The sequence below is a fragment of the Solanum verrucosum genome, unplaced genomic scaffold (assembly GCF_900185275.1).
Source record: "Solanum verrucosum unplaced genomic scaffold, falcon-dt-bn FXZP01000120.1, whole genome shotgun sequence".
In the NCBI taxonomy this organism is placed as follows: domain Eukaryota; kingdom Viridiplantae; phylum Streptophyta; class Magnoliopsida; order Solanales; family Solanaceae; genus Solanum; species Solanum verrucosum.
In genome coordinates this window covers 806,502-829,144 of record NW_026020714.1, presented here as the reverse complement: position 1 = coordinate 829,144, position 22,643 = coordinate 806,502, and the positions used below count along the sequence as shown (strand labels likewise).

Here is a 22,643-nt window from a genome sequence, read left to right as displayed (position 1 = left end):
TCATTTGCATCACATAGATAATAAAACCCAATTTATCAAATCCTCAAAAAGATCAAATCTTTGCACCTTCCGCCCCAAAACACAGACACCCTCATCTACAAATAGTACATAAAAAAATCTAAATACATGATAACTGAAGAGAAAGAAGGGAAAGTGACTTACAGTTCAAGAGAAGGGTCTGTTGGACAAAAAAAAAACTGAGACTTCAACAGATAACCAAAATCAGATTAAAAAGACTCAATCTTTTTCTTCTTTTCTTACACCCCTTATGGTTTTTACTTCCAAATTCTTCTTCTTCTTCTTCAGAATTCAGTAAATCAGTGAAATCAACTAAAGTTTTTTCAGCAAAAAAACAAAACTGAAGTCATCTTTCTTCATTCTCTCTTTCTTTTGTGTGTTGGGGGTGGGTTGCGACGGGGGTGGGGGAGTGGGGGGTGTTATTTTATACATATAAGCTATAGCTTTGTTTCACTATGAATTATTTATTTCTAAGAAAATATCAATATTTTAGCCAAATTGAGTGGATATGTCCGTCGCTAATATTTTAGCACAACCATGTTTTTATCGTCCAATACTTGATTCAAATTTATTCTTACTCACCGCACACTAATTAGATAATTGATAAGCAGTAAAAAAACAAATATATCTCCTAATTATTATAAATGATATGCATAAACATTTGGGGAAAAGGATAAATATATTCTGAACTATCGTAAATAGTATGCAGATACCCTCCGTCATACTTTTGGGACATTGGTGCCCCTGCCGTCCAAAAACTAGAACATATATGTCATTCACTCTAACGGAAGACTAAAGAGGACACGTGACGCAATTTTATCCATCAATCCGACATTTAATAAATATCAGGTCGATGAATAAAATTATGACACGTGTATGTCTGTTAGTATAAACTGCACATATGCTCTAGTATGGAAAACAAGTTGCACAAATAACTTAGGTATGCTTTCTAAAATGTAGCTTTGATAGATATTTGACAATTTTTTAGCATAACTAGAAAAAAAAACTATAACTTTTAAAAAAACTTAATAGTCCTTCTGCCCAAATTTCTAAAGTAAAAAAAACTTCGTGTACGTTTATTAAACTTTATACTTACTATAAACAATAAACTTATAAAATTATTATTTACTAAAAATAGTACTTTCGAAAAGCACTCTAAACCTTCCATATTACAAACATTTTTTTTTTTCAACTCTTTAAAAAAACAAATTAGGAACACTAGGAAATTTATTTTATTTTAAAAATAAAAGAAAGAAAAAACAAAAAGTTGAAAAGAATAAAAAGCATTATTTTTTCTTCCTACAATTTCTCACAATCAATCTTAAGTAATAACCTTCATGTTCCAACATTGAATCTAAACTTCCTCTTGCATTAAACAATACTATACAATTCATAATGAATATTCTCTCTTTAAACAATAATTATTTCTTTTCTCTTCACCCCCTAATTTTTCACTCATTTGATTCTAATACGTTTTTTTTGTTTTTCTAATTAATTTTCTGTATTTGAGATTCAGGCGTAATAATTGTTATCGTTACGGTATTGTTGAATCTCTCTCAATTATTGTGTAGTCTTTTCACCTTCATTTCTTTGCATTTAAGTTTGTGCTAATTTCCTTCTCTCTGTTTGAGATTGAGGCGTAATAATTGTTGTCCTTACGTCGTTGTTAAATCTCTCCCCATTATTGTGTGTTTCTTCACCTTCATTTCTTTGCATTTAGGTTTGTTGTAATCTCTTTCTCTCTGTTTGAGATTGAGGCATAATAATTGTTGTTAATCCTTAGCTTACGTCGTTGTTACATTTAGGTTTCCTATAATCTCCTTCTCTCCTTTAGAGATTGAGGCATAATAATTGTTATCGTTACATTTATTATGTAATTTCCTCACCTTCATTTCTATGCATTTAAAAGTTTGTTCTAATTTCCGTCTCTCTTTTTGAGATTAAGGCGTAATAACTATTATCTTTACGTCATTGTTGAATCTCTCCACATTATTGTGTAATAATTATTTCCTCACCTTCATTTCTTTTCATTTCAAATCTCCTTCATTCCTATTTCAAATTGTGGTGTAATCATTGTTATCCTTACGTAATCTCTCCCTAATTATTCACCTTCATAATTACTTCCCTTTTTTTTTTATCCCCAAATAAAAAATGGGGAATTGTTGCTCTAGTGGAGAAGAACAACCAAATGAAACAACCAACAACAACAATGAAAGCAACAACCCTAAAAGTGTAGAAAACAATTCATCTACACATAAAAATAATTATTATTATAATAATCTTGATCAAGGTTCAACAACACCAACAAAAACATCTCCTAGTCCATCATCAAAACCATCAAAACAATCACCAATAGGACTAGTACTAGGTAGACCAATGGAAGATGTTAGAACAACATATACTATAGGAAAAGAACTTGGTAGAGGACAATTTGGTGTAACACATTTATGTACACAAAAACAAACAAGTGAACAATTTGCATGCAAAACAATAGCTAAGAGAAAACTAGTTAACAAAGAAGATATTGAAGATGTTAGAAGAGAAGTACAAATAATGCATCATTTAACAGGTCAAGAAAACATTGTACAACTCAAAGGAGCTTATGAAGACAAACATTCTGTACATTTGGTCATGGAATTATGTGCTGGTGGTGAACTTTTCGATAGAATTATCGCGAAAGGACATTATACAGAACGCGCTGCAGCTTCATTGTTAAGAACAATTGTTCAAATTGTTCATACTTGTCATTCTATGGGAGTTATTCATAGAGATCTTAAGCCTGAAAATTTTTTACTTCTTAGTAAAGATGAGAATGCACCTCTTAAGGCTACGGATTTTGGTCTTTCCGTCTTTTATAAGCAAGGTACGTATATATCGATCATTTTTATATGTCACTATAGTTAAAATTATGATTGGTTGGACATTAGGTGCGATGATTTTAAGGAAATGTGTCTTGTTTCAAATATTTGTCATACTAGAAAGTTCAAGAAAAAAATTAGGTTTTTTTTTTATTGCAATTCTATCCTATTTACTCCAACAAGGCACATAGAGTGTGTTCACGAAAACATTTTTCAATTTTCTCATAAAAAAAAAGGTCTTTTTCTTGTTGCAATTCTACCGTATTTACTCCAACAAGGCATAATATAGAGTGTGTTCGATCCGATAGGGAGGAAAATATTTTTCAATTTTCTCATGTTCAGTTTCTTAAAAATGACTCTTCCAGTAGAAGTATGAAAAACAAGTTCCATAAAGATCATTTCATACTGATTGTGTTCTCCCCATCCTCCAAACACAGCTCATGTTCACCCCCACCCATGTATCCCCCACCACCCCATGTACACCTCTATCTCCATCTCACCTTTTATAGTATTTGTCTAGATTATATACAAAATACATTCCGGATAACATTTTTTGCTTACGTACTGCACTATCGGTCATAAGAAAACAATTTCTGTAGAAAAAAATGACTCTCCCAGTGGAAGTATGGAAAACAAGTTTTACAAATAACATTCTATATTGATTGTGTTCTCCCCCACCTTCCAGCACTGCTCATGTTCACCCCCACCCGGTATCCCCACCACCCCATGTACACTTCTATCTCTGCCTCACTTTTTATAGTATTTGTCTAGATTATATATACAAATACATTCATGATAACATTTTTGCTTGCGTACCAGACATAAGAGAAAAAGTAAGAAACCTATTTATTTTCCTAGAAAACGTATAATTACCCCATTAAGGAAGATTTATAAAGGGTGATTTAGTCAAGTGTTCTTTATAATTAGTGCTATTAAATAATTTTTCAATAACTTGTAAAAATATATGTGAAAATTTTGGTTATATTATATGTTTGTTTTGTGCAGGAGATGTATTTAAGGATATTGTAGGTAGTGCATATTATATTGCACCTGAAGTATTGAAAAGAAGATATGGACCAGAAGTTGATATATGGAGTATTGGTGTTATGTTGTATATTCTTCTTTGTGGAGTTCCTCCTTTTTGGGCAGGTAAAATTTACACCACACATATATAATTATTGAGAAAAATCCGACCCTTTGTTAAACCCCGCGCTATGTTATTTTGATAAAATATTATTGGATCAAATGTCACATACGTTATTGAGAATTATTCTCAAACGAAATGAAATTCGGATTAATATAGCATTAGAAATATTTTTCATTCGTTAGTTAGGAAGATACGTGGCCGTGAATAAAGTAGAGTCGTGGAAACACTTATTTCATTTGTATTTTAGGCCTTAGTCCAGCAGACACTTAGTGCACTGAGCTGTTTTTTAGTAATTTATAGATGGAGTTGCGAAAACTTCTGGATAGGTATTCTATATCTGAATCGAATTCTTTCTGGTTAAAGAATCTCTTTCTAGTTGCTCTGGAACAATTAGGAGATTCTCTAGAAGAAATACAGGGTTTCCCAACTGACAAGCAGATGCGGAGCCAGAAATTTTATCAAGGGTAGCCAAGAATAATGATGTGTGACTGTCAAAATAAAAAAATAAAAAAAACAAGCATTGTGCTATTTGAGGTTCAAACCCAGAATTTCATGATTCAAATAGACACCCATTACTACTCCGTCAAAGACGTAGCTTTTATCAAGGATGTCCAACTTAAAATATATATCATTTTAATGAAATATATATATGACGTAATTTTCCGGTGAAGGGTGTCCAGTTAGACACTCTGGAATGGCTATAGCTCCACCCCTACTGACAAAGGAACTCAAGTGAAAGACATTGACACTTCCACTGCTCAGGCTCTTATCATTTAAAAGAAACTGCACGATTAGTTGTGAATAAGATCAACCCTCTAACATGGGAAATTATGGTATTTGTATATAATAAAATAACAATAGCTATGTTAAATTCATTGAATATTGTTTTTTTAATTATTTTTTATTTTATTTTTAGAAAATGAAAATGGAATTTTCAGTGCAATATTACGTGGACATGTTGATTTTTCAAGTGATCCATGGCCTTCAATTTCAAGTGGAGCAAAAGACCTAGTCAGAAAGATGTTAACTGTTGACCCTAGGCAGAGGTTAACTGCTATGCAAGTCCTAAGTAAGTTTTTTTTTTTTACATCTTTTGAATTACTAGTAATTTTATATTTCGGGTAAACAGATGAGTCGGTTATGGTAGACTTCTATCCGATAGGGTTTGTGGAATTGAGAATTTTTTAATTTCCAGTATAATAAAAATCAAAATGTTTTGAGGTGGTATGTCATGTGGCGTCTATCATACTTAAATATCAGGTCATGTGGATTTTCAATTTGTCACGGTGAACGAGTGTTAAAAAGAGGGTATTTTTGTTAACTTTAGTAAAGACAGAGTATATTTGACCTTAAAATATAATTAGGGATATCTACATAGCAGATAGACCAAAGTAAAGGGGTATTTTTGACCTTTTTTCCTTAATTTATGGAGAGGGATCACACTACTTATTACTTCTAGAGATAATTACAGTTCAATATCTTTGAGTGATCTAATTTACAAAATAGTCAGCAAATATATATAAAACTTTTGTATATTTAACTACAGAGATACATAACCAATACATAATTTTTGTATATTATATACCAGCCAAGAGTGATAAATGTTTTTTTATCCTTAACTAAAGACTTCAGGTTTGAGCCCTTAAAATGAAGGTATTTTTGGTAAGAGTGATTTATCCTCTTTTTAGTCAGGCCTTAAAGGGGAATATCAAACACCAAATGAAAAACTAATAAAATATATATTCAACTAATATTATATAAAATAATAATATCCATTTTAAGATTTTTAAAACCCTCATGTTGTCTAACAAATTGTTGTATATATATATTAAGATCATTCATGGATCAAAGAAGACGGAGAAGCACCAGACACACCTCTTGATAATGCTGTATTACATAGGCTCAAACAATTTAGAGCTATGAACAAATTCAAGAAAGTTGCTCTTCGGGTAATGTTGTATTTTACTGTTTAACTACAAAATTTATCCGTCAGATATTATGTTGAGTATTTTCAAAAGTAGACTAAATTAATTACTTTGAGTTTTTGTTTTTAGGTTATTGCAGGATGTCTATCAGAAGAAGAAATTATGGGATTGAAGCAAATGTTCAAAAATATGGATACTGATAATAGTGGAACAATAACACTTGAGGAATTAAAACAAGGATTAGCCAAACAAGGGACTAAATTATCTGATTATGAGATTAAACAATTAATGGAAGCCGTAAGTTTTATCATTCGTATTCATTCACTCTAATCTGCTCAGCTAATATAATTATTTTTTCTGAGAAAAAACAAGCTTTTTCGAGTTATTCAATAAAGTTGCCCCTATGTCCTTCTTTCTTATTTTGATTACTAGATAAACCTTTCACAAGAATAATCCTGATTTTTTTTCCTCTAAATTATGGATTTAGTTTATTCATTTTGAATTTTAATGAATATTGACGATACATATAGCTGACTTTAACTTTCTTCTGTGTGTTTAGAAACTTTGTTTGAAATAATTAATACATGCACATATACAATAATGATTTTTCTTTAAATTTTTTAAACCTAAAATATTTACCATGACATAGTATTTTTTTTTAATTCTAATGCTAATTAACTACCTTTTTTTATGTATTGGGAAAAAAAATTAGGCTGATGCTGATGGAAATGGGACAATAGACTATGAAGAGTTCATCACAGCAACAGTGCACATGAACAAAATGGATAGAGAAGAACATCTTTACACTGCATTCCAATATTTTGATAAGGATCATAGTGGGTAAGTTTTATCATAGATGAGATTATTTTATTTTATTCATCTATATTTCATGAGTTCGAGTTGCGAAATCAGTCGCTGATACTTGTACCAGAATAGGCTATCTGCATCAAACCCCTTATGAATTCGAGCTGTGAAATCAGTCATTGATACTTGTATCAGCATAGGTTGTCTGCATCACACCCCTTAGTGAGTTGAAGCTATAAAATCAGTCAGTGATACTTGTATCAACATAGGTTGTCTGCATCACACTTCTTAGCGAGTTCGAGCTGTGAAATCAGTCACTACTGATACATGTATCAGCATAGACTATTTGCATCAAATCCCTTATAAGTTCGAGCTGTGAAATCAGTCACTGATACTTGTATCAACATAGGTTGTCTACATCACACCCCTTAGTGAGTTTGATCTGTGAAATCAGTCACCGATACATGTATCATCATAGACTGTCTGCATCACAACCCTTAGGGGTACGCGCGGCAATTCTCCATACCTTGCATGAATGCAGATGCTTAATGCAATGGATTGTCTTTTACTTGAATTTTGAAATTTGGGGTATTCTCAATTACTAATGATTTTTTTTTTCCTTAGATATATATCAAGAGAAGAGTTAGAGCAAGCTCTTAGAGAATTTGGTATGGATGATGAAAATGATTTGAGGGAAATCATTAATGAAGTTGACACAGATCATGTAAGTCAAAACTAAACAACAAATTATATACATAATCAATTTCGCAATTATTAATTAATTTCGCGATTTATTGATCATAATATATATTTTTTTTAGGATGGTCGGATCAACTATGATGAGTTTGTAGCAATGATGAAGAAAGGAAATCCAGAGGCAGCAACAATGAATCCAAGAAAAAGAAGGGATTCATTTGTAGCATAAAGTAATTAATTTCATCATCAATGAAAAAATGTATGCAAAAAATCAAAAGACTAGATTATTTGTTGTGATGAAATTAAAGACCAAATTGTTACATGGTTAAAAGAAGGATAAGGTTTTAGAATTTATAGGTATGTTGAAAAATACAATTTGGTTAAAGGATAGTTTGATCCGGACACGACTCTCATTCCATCAGGAAGATCAATAGTATTTTTATTTATTCTTTAACGTGACTTAAATCCGCAACTTATCAATTGATGATGTAGGTGATCAATTAGTAAAGTAAATCTCGCTTTTCTTTGATCGAGATATGATGTGAGGACTTTAGAGGGTATATGTTTCTATGTTTCTTGCAATTAAAAAGTAGGATTTTAAAAGTTTCTTTTCTAATTAATATAATTAATTACCTTCTGGATTATCAATTCAAATTGTGTTTGTTAGTAATTCTTTTTATATATATCTAACTTTGTGATGTATTAAAAATGTGACCTTTGGGCTTTAAGATAAAGATGTGGCATACTCTATCTAATATCCTCACTCAGATCTTCTTTGGGCCTACTTTACATGTCTTACAGCTTGCTATCGATAACCTCTCACACCTCCTAATTAGTGCATTTGAGTACATATTTTTTATATGTCCTGACCATCTCAGCTCGATTTCCTGATCATATTCACCACAGAGGCCACTTCAACCTTGTCATGTATAATATTATTTCTAATCTCATCTATCCTAATATACTCACACATTCATCAAAGTATCCTCATTGTCACGACCTTTATCTTTTTAACGTGTGTGTTCTTGACTGACTAACATTCTTCCCCATACAACAAAATAAGGCTGACCATCGCTATGCAGAAATTACATATTAGCTTTAGCGAACGGTTCTTATCATACATTATCGTAACGATAGCCTCCATTTCAGCTACCCTGCTCAAATGTAAAAAAAAAAATTAAAAAATTAAAAGCCACTACCAAAAATGGTGTATGCTGACCTCAAAATTACCGACTTTCAATGGAAGTTGATATTGTTTAAAAAAATATAAAATAATTTTTTAAAGAAAATCGACACCCTGAAATCGAATTTTATGCAAGAAAAAAATGCGAAAAAACTACATACTGACATTCGGAGGTCGAAAATTTTCTCGAAAAAAATAAATACAAGAAAAACCGATTGATTGTAGTCGGTATTGAATTAATCAATAAATAATAGTATTTCATTTATCTCAATTAAATATGAAAAATAAAAATAAAAAATTTAATAAATTTAATTAAACCGTCCTCCAGAGGACGGTCATGTGAAAAATAAAATCCCCAAAAATAATAATAATATCGACTTCCAAAAGTTGATAAAATTAAATTTTACGTAATTAAATTAAATTTTATTAAAATATTTATATAGTGATTTATGGCTACACAAACGGTTGAGTACCAAAAGTCGATATCTTTATTTTTATTTAATTAGTTTTATTAAAACCAACCTCCTATGGTCTGTAATATAGTTAGCAAAAGAATAAAATTTAATCTTATCTAAATTTAAAATACAGAAAACTTATCAAAATAATATTTTCAACTAACTTTAAATAAATCATATTTTGAAAGACAATTTTATTAAAATAAAAAATAAAATAATATAGAATACTGACCGCTGAATGTCGGTATTATTTATTTTAACATGATTAATTTTATTTCTATTAAAATTTCATATGATGCCGACATCCGGAGGTCGGTATATTTTATTTATCCAACTATTTTTAATAAAATCGACCTCCGAAGATCTATTTATTAAAAATATTTTTATTAATCATTATTTTTCTATTGTGTACGACACTAAGTTTTCATTATACGCTTACCATTAATTCTATAACAACTTCATATAATTTTATTTTTTAAAAAAAAAATTCATGAAATATAGACAAAGAAATACGGATAATTCATATTCAGAGTATGAAAATAACATCTATCTATATATAAAAGGAGAAGAAAAAATGTCACGTGTCAGCATCACAAAAAATAATACTCTTATTTATTAAAAAATCAATTAAAAAACTGATTTTAAAAAAACAATAATTGCCATTAAAAAAATTAAAAAACTTATTGTAAAAAAAAGAAGTTAAAACGGTCAATTAATAGTTTGTTGTAGAAGTGGGGTAGTTTATTTTTCATTCATTTTAAAAATTAATAGAAAATCTGTAAAAAGAACTCACCACAAAAAAAAGAATTAATTTAAAATCTAAGAATCAAAAAATAAAAATAAAAATTTGCAATCACTTAAAAAAACTTTAAAAAACATAAATCATCAAAAAATGAAAATATAAACTAATAAATAGAAAGATATACAAAGTAACGTATGTTTTCCTTTTTAAAATCTGATTTTTTTAGAAAAAAATGCAAATTATGACTTTCTTTGTTTGGAAGTTATTAATTAAATTAAAAAGTTAAAATTTAAAAGAAGAAAGAAAAACCGCACGTTCTTATCTCTCATTGCCCCCACTAACTTGCAAACCCATCCACAATTATATTTCAATTAAAATTCAAATCTTAACTATAGCAAACCACTAATCCCCATTTAAAAATCTTCTTCTTTGGCTTTTAAGTATTCAAACAACGAAAAGTTCTTTGATTAGTAAATAAAGACAGGGAGAAAACATTGTCAACAGTATCTTTTATATGCTCCTTATTCACCCTCATCAAGACAGTGAAATTTTTTTAGAAAATCTTTATATTTATTGTCACAATTTAACATGCATTATGTTTAGTGACTATTTTTGCTCAATTTATGATTATTATTATATTTTATAGATTTATAGATTCTCTCAAAAAATAAACATATTAATTAAAAAAAAAACTGACAAAATACTGATAGGTACAAGTGTTAGTTGATTTTCATTTATTTTAATTCAAGTATTCTACAACTACAGTTACCTATTATAATTACTATTACTTTCTTCTCAATTTTTTAAATGTATGTTTTTATTGCAATTATATATATATCCATTCAAGTAATGAACAACTATTTGTTGTAATATGTTTTTGTTGCAAAATTACATATTCCTTTATTATTTATTATATATATAAGTGTCCATTCAAGTAATGAACAACAATTATAGTGTAATTGATATTTCTTTTTATCTTTATTCGCGTTAGTCTTTGTTACAAATTTGCATATTTTTCTTTCTATAAAATTATAAATTATTAATCTTAATTGTGAAGATTCTCAATTTGTTGATATAATGTAGAATGCAGAGGGGGAGTGAGTGTATATAATATGCATGATTATGTATGTACACATATATAAATAATTATTAATTTAAGAATTTTTTAAAAAAAAATGCACCATGTTAGTCAATGGAGAATTTTTAGGAATAATGGTAGAGAATTTTAAGGAATAATTTCAAAATTTAAAATAAAAATTACTGTAGCAGTTTTCAATTATATAATCCACCAAAAAAATTACAAAAATATTATACAAAAACTGTCGTCTTTTATTTATTTCTTTTTAATTTGTAATTTGAATTGTTTAAATCGTAATTTAATTGATATTTTTTTATTTTCAAATTGGTGAAAACTTCTCATCAATTATTTATTATCTTCTCCGATATAAAAACGCTTTATGATTAAAGAACACAAACATTTCGATACCAATTCTAATAGACTTTGTTGATCATCATACAAATATACTTTTGGTCTGTGCCATGCATGTTTTAACCAACTTTTTTATATTTTATTAAATTATCATAAGCACAATCACACAATATGTGATAGTTAAATATCTTTTTGAATAATTTTGTACTTGGATATACTAACGATATAAATGTTTAATTTTAGATTTTCACTTTGCTATTGAAGCTTATTAAACATATGTATGATATTATTGTAATATAATCCATCATGGAATGGCATACATATGAATTTCTTATTTTAACAATTGCGTTAAAATACACAATATAAACATAATATGAAAGTATGCCCTTTTTTACAATATATATAGTAGGTATTTTGAGGGACGACAACTTTAAGAAAGTGTTCTATAATTTTTTTACTTCTAAACTGCAACTACAAAAATATTATGTTTATTAAAATTAATTTACGTTTAATGGTAAAATTTACTAATAAAATTATTTTGTTTGAAATAAGTTATAGTTCTAACTTGAATCTATAAAAGGATAAATTTTATTTTTAAAAACTATTTATAAAGGATAATATTTGCTTAAAATTAGTTAATTAAATTAGTGTTAAATGTAAAATTTTAAATTTTGAATTTGAATTGGAAGTCACATATTGATCTTCTCTAATTTGAATTGAAAATTAACTCTATATCATATAAATTCGAATTTCAATTTAATATTTTTTAAAGAGGTTGCATGTACGCTCAATTATTTTTATTTCAATCGTGCAAATTAATAAACTAATTAAAAATAAATATTGACAATTTAATTTTAAAATCGTGAACTATATAATGAAAACAAAAACGTGAAACAAAAAAATTATTTGATGCTTGCATGATTCGTTGTCTCTATTCATATATATATAGATGTGATTATTGGAGTTAGAGGTAGAGAAGAATGAATGTTAGTATGTTTCATTGTGGAATACTATAGTTGCATTTTCTTTAGAGCTAACTCATCGGTGGCCCCCTAAACTTGGCACATCTTTCACTTAGACACCTCAACTAAAGGATTTTCATTTTAAACACCTAATGTAGGGTTCCCATGTGTTACTTTAACACTTTTTGCACAGGTAGAGTGTCGCGTGATTTTCACTCATTCAAGGCGCGTAAACATCAAAATTTCGTCTGATGTGGCGTCCCCAACGGTAATATTACTTCATATCATCTATTTATATTATTTTTTCTCCAATTGTACCATAACTAAGACCCCAATTTCTCTCTTCTTCAGCCTTTCTTTAATTCTTGGCCCTTAATACTTTCATGTCGAGCTTCTCCAATTCTTCCATGGCATCTGTGGATGAAGGTCGATATTGTAGGTGTGGTAATGAAGCACTATTAAAGACTTCATGGACCCAATAAAATCCAGGGCGTAAATTTTTTACTTGTAGAATTTCAAAGGTAAAATTCTTTGTTCCCTTATTTTTTTCAAGTCAATTAGATGATTAATTGTTGGCGTCTAATTCTTTTTGATTGGTTTTATAAAAAATGGGTGGTTGTGACTATTTTCTTTGGTATGAAGATCGACACCCTCCACAAGCAAACAGGGTAATGTGGGGATTGTTGAAGAAAGTCAATGCTTTTGATGAAAAATTAAAGCGAGCAAGAAATATATTTATGTTGGTGTCGTTGCTACTGGGTTGCTGATGTTTGGAATATGGAAATTGAAGCCTAATTGCTAGTGTTCTTGAGGTGTTCGGTCTAGTAGTATTTTGATGTTATTGTTGCTGTAAATTTTCGATGTAAATGTGCATTTTGGATTCAATGAAATTCTATGTTGTTGCAGTAAAATTGGTTTTTTGGCTACATACAAATCTCAAATTCGTTCTCACTAACACCAAAAACAAATAGCCAAATTACACAATTGGTCATATTCGTCACAATGTAACACCCAAATTACATAAAACATAGACAGTTATATTGGATGCTCCATAATGAGCTCAAAGTTAGCATTATGCTACATACCATTCAAGGCTATAACCTTCAAAAAAGTGTACCAAAATAAGGTCCCCAAAATAAAGCTAGCATAATCAAAAGCTACATACAACCTTCACAAAAGTGTTTACTAGTATCAAAATAAGGGCCTAAAATCAACCTATTCTAAGTTGGTGCTACTTCTTTTTTTGTTTGCCATTTGCTGCAATTAGGAAGTGGTGACAGCCTCCTTGTTTTTCCATCTCAAGCCTCTAGGCTTAAAACCAAGGTCTATACCCGTTAAACTTGCATCCTTATAACTTAAACCTGTTGGTAGAATCCTTTGACTTGAAGTCCCAGGCTGTTTTTTGAAGAAAAAATCAAAATTAATATATAAACTTGCATTTATTTCAGAGACAGTTTGTGACAAACTTACGTTTAGTATTTGGGTTCCACTTGCACTTGTATAGATGCCAAATCCAACATTACTTGATCCACTATTAGTTGGCCTCTTTGGTCCCCCTCTTGCATAATCTTCTCTAGTTGCAACTCTTCCTCTTTTTTGTCCAGCAGTTTGTCTTATCTTTGTAGGTAGTTGACTGGTTATTCCTCTTGTAACAGGAATACTTGTATCCACAAATGGTGGTGGTTGGCTTGTTTTTGTAGTTTTCCTTGCCCTCTTAACTCTACTGGTATCACCACAAACTGTTGTTGAAGAAGCATGACTGTTTGATGTTGTTGAAACAGGTTGGTTGAATCTTGTTGGTCCAGGTTGGAAGGAGCTTGTTGGTTCAGGATGGCAACTTTCTTGTGAACTTTGACCAGCAGTAAATTGTGAACTGTGGCTAGCTGGTTGTGAAGTATGGACACCAACCTAAATATCAAACATAAAGTTTCATTACATTCAACAAGAATTTTAAAAAGGCACAAACAAATAATAAGCTATTTTACCTTGCAATATTTCTTGTTGTGGCCTTGTTGTTTACACTTGGAACAAGTAATTTTCAACCCTTGTTTGGACATCTTTCCATACTTCTTTCTTGGTTCATCTTTACACTTTCTTTTATTTCTTGGAGGTCTACCAGGCATTTGCTTAGGTTCAGGAGGCTCAATCCTTGGATTGTTAGTTTCAGGCCACATCTTCATATTTGAAATTGGTTGAATAAAATGACTATAAGCCTTTAAGAATGTATCCTTCCTATATCAATGCTCCACAAGTGATTCAGGTTCATGTTCTATGTGGTACAAAGCAGAAATAGCATGTTGGCATGGAATGTCTCTCAATTGCCAAGTTCTACAGCTACAAACTCTATTAGTCAAGTTGACTGTATGCCTATACTGCCCTTCTCCAATCTCAAACCCAACATCAGCATTCCACAGCACCTTGCATGCCCTAGACTTTTCCTTATTCTCCTCCAACATAAGTCTAGCCATAGGTGCAATATCACATATCCATGTGTCAGCAAACTTAACTATATCCACAGTTCTAGTCATTAATTTTCTCCTAATTTCCTCCAACATGGTTATTATAGATTTGTGTCTACATGATAAGATCCATGAGTTAAAGGTTTCACACATGTTATTTTCAACTGCATCACATTTGGAGTGCTCTTGAAAGAATGCTCTAACCCATGACACTTGTGGATAATGCAATAAATCATCATTAATTTCATTACCAAGTCTGCTCATTTTGTAAAGCTCCTCACTGTACTTCACTTCAAAAGTTTCCTTCGAACATCTCCATAATTGTTTTCGCCTTTCCTCTCCCTTCCATCGTTTACTCCAATTAGACCAGATGTGTCTAGCACACATTCTAACTTCAGCATTTGGCAGCAGTTCACCAACAGCTGCTTGAAGACCCTACAATAAATAGAATTCAATACAATTCAAGAAAGAAAATACATTTTTATATATCTAGAATTATCAAAGTAACAGACAATTACCTTCTGCATATCTGACATTACAGTAAGACCCTGTCCAGTACCCAACTGCAGGTCCTCTTTCAAGTAGTTGATAAAAAAGCTCAAGCTATGTTTAGTCTCCTTGTCCACAACTGCCCAGGCTATAGGAAATATCTGATTGTTTCCATTTCTTCCAACTGCTACAAGAAGTTCACCCTTACAAGCACCCTTTAAGAAACATCCATCAAATCCTATTATTCTTCTACATCCTTCCTTCCACCCTTTCTTCAATGCATCCAAGTATACATAGAAGTACACAAACAAATTCTTTCCTGGTACAGTTTCTCTATCCATCCTTACCCAAACAGAACTACCAGGATTGGTTTGTTTAATGACTTCAGCATAATCACATAACCTTGCAAATTTCATATTCCAGTCACCCATGTTTTCTCTAAGAATCATCATCTTTGCTTTGTAACAAATTGTTCTACCCACTTTTAGTCCTAACTCCTCCCTGTACAACTCTTGTATTTCCCAAATCCTCAAAGATGGTTGTTTAGTTATTTCATCCTTGAATCTACTTGCTAGGAACTTAGTTGTACACATTTTGTTCTTATTTGATGGTAAACACTTGTGTATAGGATAATAATTCTTAATCATAAAGTTACCAGAATCTCTATTAATAGCACCATAGCATAACCATTTGCATTTTTCTTTGAATTTACATTTAGCTCTCACTCAATGAGCTTCATTAGGCCTTAACTTAATCTGATAATTTTTTTCAACAACATATTTTGCCAAAGCCTTTCTAAATTCCTTAGCATTCTCAAAAATCATTCCAAGTTCAAAAATAGCAACAGTACATTGATCATCATACCTGACCTTTTTGCTCTTTCTTCTGCCTGGTAGATCAACACTTCCAACAACTTGTGCATCTAGCATATCAGTGCTATCATCACTATCACATTCTGAGCTATCAATATACTTCTCATCTCCTCCCAATCTGCCAACATATCTATCCTTCTTATTTATTCCAATATCTTCAAATCCTCTATCCACACCAGCCTCACCTATTGGTACTTCTTTAGTTATTGTTTTCTTCTCCCTATCTCTTTTCTTCCTAAGATTAGGATTTCTTTTGTTTCTCCTTTCAGCCCTAAGGGATCTTAATTCTTCATCAACATCTGAATCATCTTCATCTGGAATAACATCTACATCTGTGTCACTACTAGGCAGATCTGATTCAGCTTCATTTTGATTTGTATCACCTCCAGGCAGTTCTATATCAACTCCATTCAAATCAGAATCATTCTCCACAGTTCCCTCAGTATTTATACCCACAGATTCATCAATAGTATCAGACCATGGTAAAAGACCAGTTGGAGCAGGCAATTCTTCCAATTCATCAACTTCATGGACCACATACACATGAAACTCATCACCATCCACCAAGTCTTTCACAAATTCTAACAATTGAGTATCAGAAGTAACTTGAACTAATTCATTGTTATCTTCACAGTAAAATCCCTCACATTTGTATACCCAAGGTCTTTAGTGTAGGAAAGAAACTCGACAAGACTAAAATGGTCTTTATCTATGCCAACACCAAATACATCTACTTCTCGTTGGTAAGTAGGGTTAGGGTTTCCAACAACACACCCCCCATGATGAAAACAAGTTAAAATATAGTTGTCCATATCTCGAAAAGAAGACCCCAATAAAAGGAAATACCCAAAAAGCCCCTTACTTTACCAACCAAAACCTATATTAAAACTGAAAATAAAAAAAGTGGAATCAACAACAATATACACCTTCTTGAAGAAAACAAAAACAAAGGTAGAAAACAAAATACACCATTACCTTTAATTTCTTCAATTTCTCCAATGTCGCACAGCCCGATACCTCGTCAATACAACCTTAAACCTGAAAAATGGCGACATAAAATACAACAATGGTTATTACTAACAACGAATTGAAGGAAATACAAAGAAATACATGTGAAGAGAAGGGAGATTTACCTAGGGTTTTCATCGGAGAAGAGAGAGAATCGTAAGAAGGAAGTTGAAAAATCACAAAAATGGTTCCATTTTTCTTTTAGTTTGAAAAAAAACGACGTGTAAAGAGGTTTAAGAGTTGGTTTCATATAATTGGTCACTTAATCCACGTAGAACGGTTGTCTTGCACGCGCTTATAGTCAACAGATGTCTGTGCAAAAAGTGTTAAAGTAACACATGGGAACCCTACGTTAGGTGTTTAAAATGAAAATCCTTCAGTTGAGGTATTTAAGTGAAAGATCGTGCCAAGTTTAGGGGACCACCGATGAATTAGGCCTTTTCTTTAAGATAATATGATTTAACATGATCAATCATTGCAACTTGAAACAACTAGAAATAATATTTTAATATTATCCGCGCATCGCGCTGGCACATATACTAGTTGATATTAATTAAGAGAATACAACAAATTTCTCTCACCTCGCAGCACCACATCGACCAGCGCCGCCCCTCTCTCACCTCGCAGCGGAACCGGAAGTCGCAGCGGCACCACACGTCGGAGGTAAGGTTTTTTAATTTTCGAAAATGCTAAGTCCATTCTCCGGTGATTTCAGCACCGTGAGAACTTATTTTGTAGGATTAAATCTAGACTTGAATAATAATTCCATTGAAAAGATTAATGTTTGCTGATTGAACATTGTAAACTTGTTGTTACTTGAAATCTCAGTGAGATAACTTCAATGATAATACTTATTTGCTGATTAATGTGAAGTTTTTGTTTGGTTGTCCATTCTGCAATCTCAAAGGTAAGGAATATTTTCTCATTTTCTAATTTTAATACACATTTGTTGCATCTGATTAGGAGTAAGACACACAGATTAGTAATTAATTTACGATTTTCTCTAATCCTCTATTTGTTGCTTTAATGTTAGCACGAACCTATCATAAAGTTTATTGGAACACGGATTTATTAGGCATTCGATTGACATTGAATCTCCCTTAGCATTAGATTAGAAGCAAGTTTTAGTTGATCATGACTTAAAAAAGATTTTATAACTGAATTTGCTTGCTGATATATTCAGCTAATGGGATTTGGATTTATGATTATCATCTATATCTATAGTTTACTATGTTTAATTGACTGCAACTTGTTGTTAATGTTATGGTCTTGCATATATGCTCCACACTACTTTGCTATTAGTTCTTTTAATTACTGTTCTGATTTGCTTGAGCGGAAGGTCATTCAGAAACAATCGATAATGGTAAGGTTTGCTTACACTCTACCCTCCTCAAACCCCACTTTGTGTGATTTCACTGGCTTTATTGTTGTTATTGTTGGTCAAAGGTCTATTAACTCTCCAAAGATTTTCAAATTTCGAGTTAGCTTACGTTGTTCATCCTTTTCTGTGTAAACCTTTCGTTCAGGAGCTGTTTTGTCTGCCATTTTCAAGCGCTCTTATTGATTACATTCTATCATTATGGATGCTCTGAATGAACTGAGCTACAAACCACCCCCAGAATTTGAGGAGGTCAAAAAGGATTCACTTATCAATCTTAACATTGCAGACTCAACTGAGCTCTGGCTTATACAGTGGCCATTTAATCAAGTAAGATTCATGAGAATTTATTGTTCTTCCACTTTTAGGATGTAATAAGGTGCATTCTTTTTTCCTCAATCATCAAAGTGACAATTGAAAATAATATCGGAACAAGTTCCTTTCAACATCTATGTATGTTAGTTTACAAAAGATGATATTTTTGGGGATTTTTTTCTCACATTTTCATAGTCTAAGGAACATTCTCGCATTATCATAGTCTGATGTACATTATTGTCTCTTTTTTTCTTTATCTATGAGATCTTATTTACGTATTCAAAGAAAATATGGATTTCTTTCATCATACAACAGCATAAATCATGCAATTAAAGTCATGCGGTAAACAATGAAGAAGTGAACAGTAGCAACCCCAAAATAATACGATTATCGAAGAAAATGAAACATCAGGTAATACCAAATCAAAGAATAAGATTGTAAGAGAGTAGTAATAATAACAATACTAGGAATGGAACTAGACAAAGCTCGACCTATTAACCTTTTACTCTACCTCCATATCTTCCTATATCTTCCTATCTAGGGTCATGTCCTATGTAAGTTACGACTGGTCCATGTCTTGTTTAACTACCGCTCCCCAAGACTTCTTCAGTCTACCTCTCCTAAACCTCTCACTCCTCACTAGGCCATATGTGCATCTTCTTAGCCTCTACCTCTCCTTACATCCACTATAGCCAACCTCTCTCTCCCCACTAGGGCATTTGTGCATCTTCTCTTCTAGAAGATAATTTTCTAATCCTTGAATTGATGTTTTGTTTGGAAGGTGAGGAAGGGAAAGGAATACAAAATGACGACGAAAGTGAGACAAAGTTTTTCTCTTCCTTCATAAATGCAGGGAGCAAATAGGAGATTTCAGGGAAGAAACTCAGATGCCATGGTCTCTAAGTGAAGAGATTTTCTGTCTCTCTCTATTTCCTTTTCTGGGACAAGCCACGTAAAAATTAACCATCCTTCCCTAGTTTCTAAAAAAAGCAAGAGTTTACTTATGAGATTTACTATGATTTTGGATGGAGTGAGAATGATTGTGCACTTGAGGTTGTAAATATATATTTCAGTCCTTGTCACTTTTACGATTCTGAGTTATGACATTTCCAATTGGCTACTCCAGCATCCAGGTCTTGATGGGCAAGAAATTTCGTTGAAGCTCCATCATGATGGGCACATGGGCAGCTTTGAGGATTCATCTGGCAAGTATAGTCTGAAGAATAACATTTACATCTAATTGAGTTTTTGTCTCCCCACCTCAGCAAATCTAGTATTTATAGCAGCCTTTTTAAAATATAATGAAAATGCTTTTAATTTCTTAAGTCTTGCTCAATTGTTGTTTTTATAACAGGTAAATCATATGAAGTGGTCAGTTGTAGAGCACAAGACCCAGATGCGGTAGTCTTTCTATCTTCTGAGTCTGAGCCAAAAATTGGTAACTCTTAGTTCCTTTGCATTTTGCTATCCATTTGTCTGCTTATTCATTCATGATCTTGCAACACTCAAAATACGCAATTCTGCATGCTTCATAATCTTGCTGTACAAACCATTATGTTTGTACCATGCATTGTTGTCATGTGAGTACTGAAGCTAATGTGACTCGATATCTTTGATGATTTCAATTTAATCTACTATGTCCACATATGACATGCTCGTTTTGTTTGCATATTGAAATTTTACTGCTCTCTCTTAGTTGTGCGGAACTTGCACATAATCCAACTACTAATGCTCTTCTGTTTATATTTTTGGTAGAACTTATTGTTATTCCTTAACGTAAACCTCTATATGATCCAAATGCTGCTAATTTCCCATTCAAGCACAAAATTAAGGCGTTTGAGCAGATTTTGACAGTGATCTGTTTTCAAATTGTTCTAGTGAGCAATATAAAGAACTTTACAAGTCAACTATAAGATATTTACGCCTAGATTGTACCTATGACTCCAGCTTTTATTTGTCAAGGAAATTGTTCTTGAGAGAGCACACACAGAGTCGAACGTGGACTGCATTCAAACAGTATAATCATATGTCAATTAGTGTCCACTTCTTCAAGACTCTCTCTGATGTTTAAGAATAATGTTTTGTTTTGCTTTTTGCACGAAGACTATCCTGTTTACGGAACTATACTATGATCCTTTTTATTTGAGATTCAACTCTTTCTCCCTCACTGTTATAATTGTTGAGCAGTGAGCACCATGTGAGATGGTTTGTTGCACCAATTATGATGCTTTTGCATGTTTTGGCAGCTGGCAAAATTTCGCGGCGTGTTTCCCTTATCCACTATCCGGAACCAAGTGAGCTAAAACAGAACAGCATAAACTTGAAGCAGATGATGGCTCAGAGATCATCTGGTACTACATTGACCAATTCTTCTCGTCGCTTTGCAACTCCTAGTCAAAGTACTAGGACACGGAGTATTATGCGATCAGGGAGTTCATCCAAATCTACCATGAGAAAACACAGTGATGGCCGCCCTGCAAAATCCAATGATCAATCTGTTCAAGATTCAGGCAGAAGTGGTCGTAGTGCATTGACCTCTTCAGGGTCCTTCGAGCACTCTCGAGATCAAAAATCAAAGAAGAAAAGGAAAACTGATGGTTGAAGTGCTGCCTCAAGTGTTCTAAATCGAATTGTTTTTGGTTAATAGAAAGAGCGCGTTAACCATTCAGCCATGAACTCGACCACGACATTAGTTTCTCTCTTATGTTAGTTGTAGAACAAATGTATGAGGTTTTTGTGCCATAGCTTGTGTGCCTTGTTAACAATACATGGATATAAGCATAGAATTGTCCTTTTAACACACCAAATCAAACTTTGGACAGGAAAAAATAGTTTCAACAATATTTTTGCAAGATTAGATTAAAAAAAAAACAGCAATTAAAGATTATAGCCCTCCCAAAAAAGGTTAAAATATTGATTGAAAATATGAATATGTATATTTTAATGTAATAAAAAAAATTAATTAAAATTTTTATAATGGATATTTAAAATAGTTTCTCTATAAAATAATTTTGATATTAAAAGTACATTGATGTTTGTCTTTTTTCATAATTTAACTCTTGAAAAAGATTAGTCAAACATAATTTATTTATCAAAAGTACTTTTCAAATGAATTAGCCAAACAATTTTTTTTTTTATAAAAAAAAAGCACTTTTTTGAAAAATTAATTTTAAAAAAACGCTTCTAGATTAAGCAGTTTGACTAGCAATGCCAGACAAGACTCTAAAATATTTATTAAAAAAAAAGGGGAAAGGGTTTTTAGATTTTAAGGAAGAATCAACCCTTCAAACTTTTCAAATAAACTTAGGTGGATAACGACTTTATGACATTTAATTAGTCAAAATGGACATAAATGATCTACTAAATGCGTAATTAATTGAGCAAGAGTAACAACCAAAGCACAAGTGGAGCAATTAATATTTATAAATATTACTTCCGTGCATTTTTATTTATCACTGTCCGACTTGATATATCCATTAAGAAAGTAATTATTGATATTATCATACTATAGTATTGTTATTGTTAAAAGTGACAGGTAAAATGAAAATTTGTTTTAAAAAAGAATGACAAGTAAAAATGAACGAAGGGAGTCATATTATTATAAAAAGTCAGTAAAACATAAATCTAATTTTATAGTACTAGTTTTTTAAAACAATATTTTATATCTAGAAGCAACAATCTTATAATTCACACACTATTAATGTAATATGGTGGATACATGTTCCTTTCTTAATTAGAGATTTTGGGTTTGAGCTTCGAAATATAAAAAACATCATGATCCTACAAGATGTAAATTCAAAATAAAGTCCAATACGTATGTTGGACACCTAATGAAAAAATAAACTATTTTTCTTTTGAAAGGACGGAGAATAAAAGGAAATGAAAAAAAGTGAAATGCAAAAT

At 31.5% G+C, this 22,643-nt stretch overlaps 3 protein-coding genes across 4 annotated transcripts; 2 read left to right on the top strand and 1 right to left on the bottom strand.

The window, feature by feature from the left end:
• Positions 1 to 2,169: 2,169 nt before the first annotated feature.
• Positions 2,170 to 21,019, top strand: LOC125812562 (calcium-dependent protein kinase 17-like). Of its 2 annotated transcripts, XR_007442005.1 has the most exons (10): positions 2,170 to 2,881; positions 3,882 to 4,025; positions 4,940 to 5,092; positions 5,857 to 5,972; positions 6,078 to 6,245; positions 6,661 to 6,788; positions 7,377 to 7,476; positions 7,573 to 7,678; positions 20,095 to 20,178; positions 20,987 to 21,019. XR_007442005.1 is itself a non-coding variant. In XM_049492047.1 (9 exons), the coding sequence occupies exons 1-8, from the start codon at positions 2,170 to 2,172 to the stop codon at positions 7,675 to 7,677; spliced, it is 1,626 nt and encodes a 541-aa protein (XP_049348004.1). In that variant the 3' UTR covers positions 7,678 to 7,707; positions 20,095 to 20,178. The 2 variants fall into 2 exon arrangements, 1 of the variants encoding a protein (XP_049348004.1); XM_049492047.1 differs by lacking the exon at positions 20,987 to 21,019 and having other exon boundaries at positions 7,573 to 7,707.
• On the bottom strand, positions 14,457 to 15,760 carry LOC125812499 (uncharacterized). The gene is made up of 2 exons (XM_049491976.1): positions 15,197 to 15,760; positions 14,457 to 15,113 (listed from the first exon to the last, which is right to left on the bottom strand). The coding sequence occupies exons 1-2, from the start codon at positions 15,758 to 15,760 to the stop codon at positions 14,457 to 14,459; spliced, it is 1,221 nt and encodes a 406-aa protein (XP_049347933.1).
• On the top strand, positions 18,627 to 21,342 carry LOC125812498 (mediator-associated protein 2-like). Its single transcript, XM_049491975.1, has 4 exons — positions 18,627 to 18,755; positions 19,867 to 19,945; positions 20,095 to 20,178; positions 20,987 to 21,342. Exons 1-4 carry the CDS (start codon positions 18,627 to 18,629, stop codon positions 21,340 to 21,342), a joined length of 648 nt encoding a protein of 215 aa, XP_049347932.1.
• The last annotated feature ends 1,301 nt before the right edge of the window (positions 21,343 to 22,643 follow it).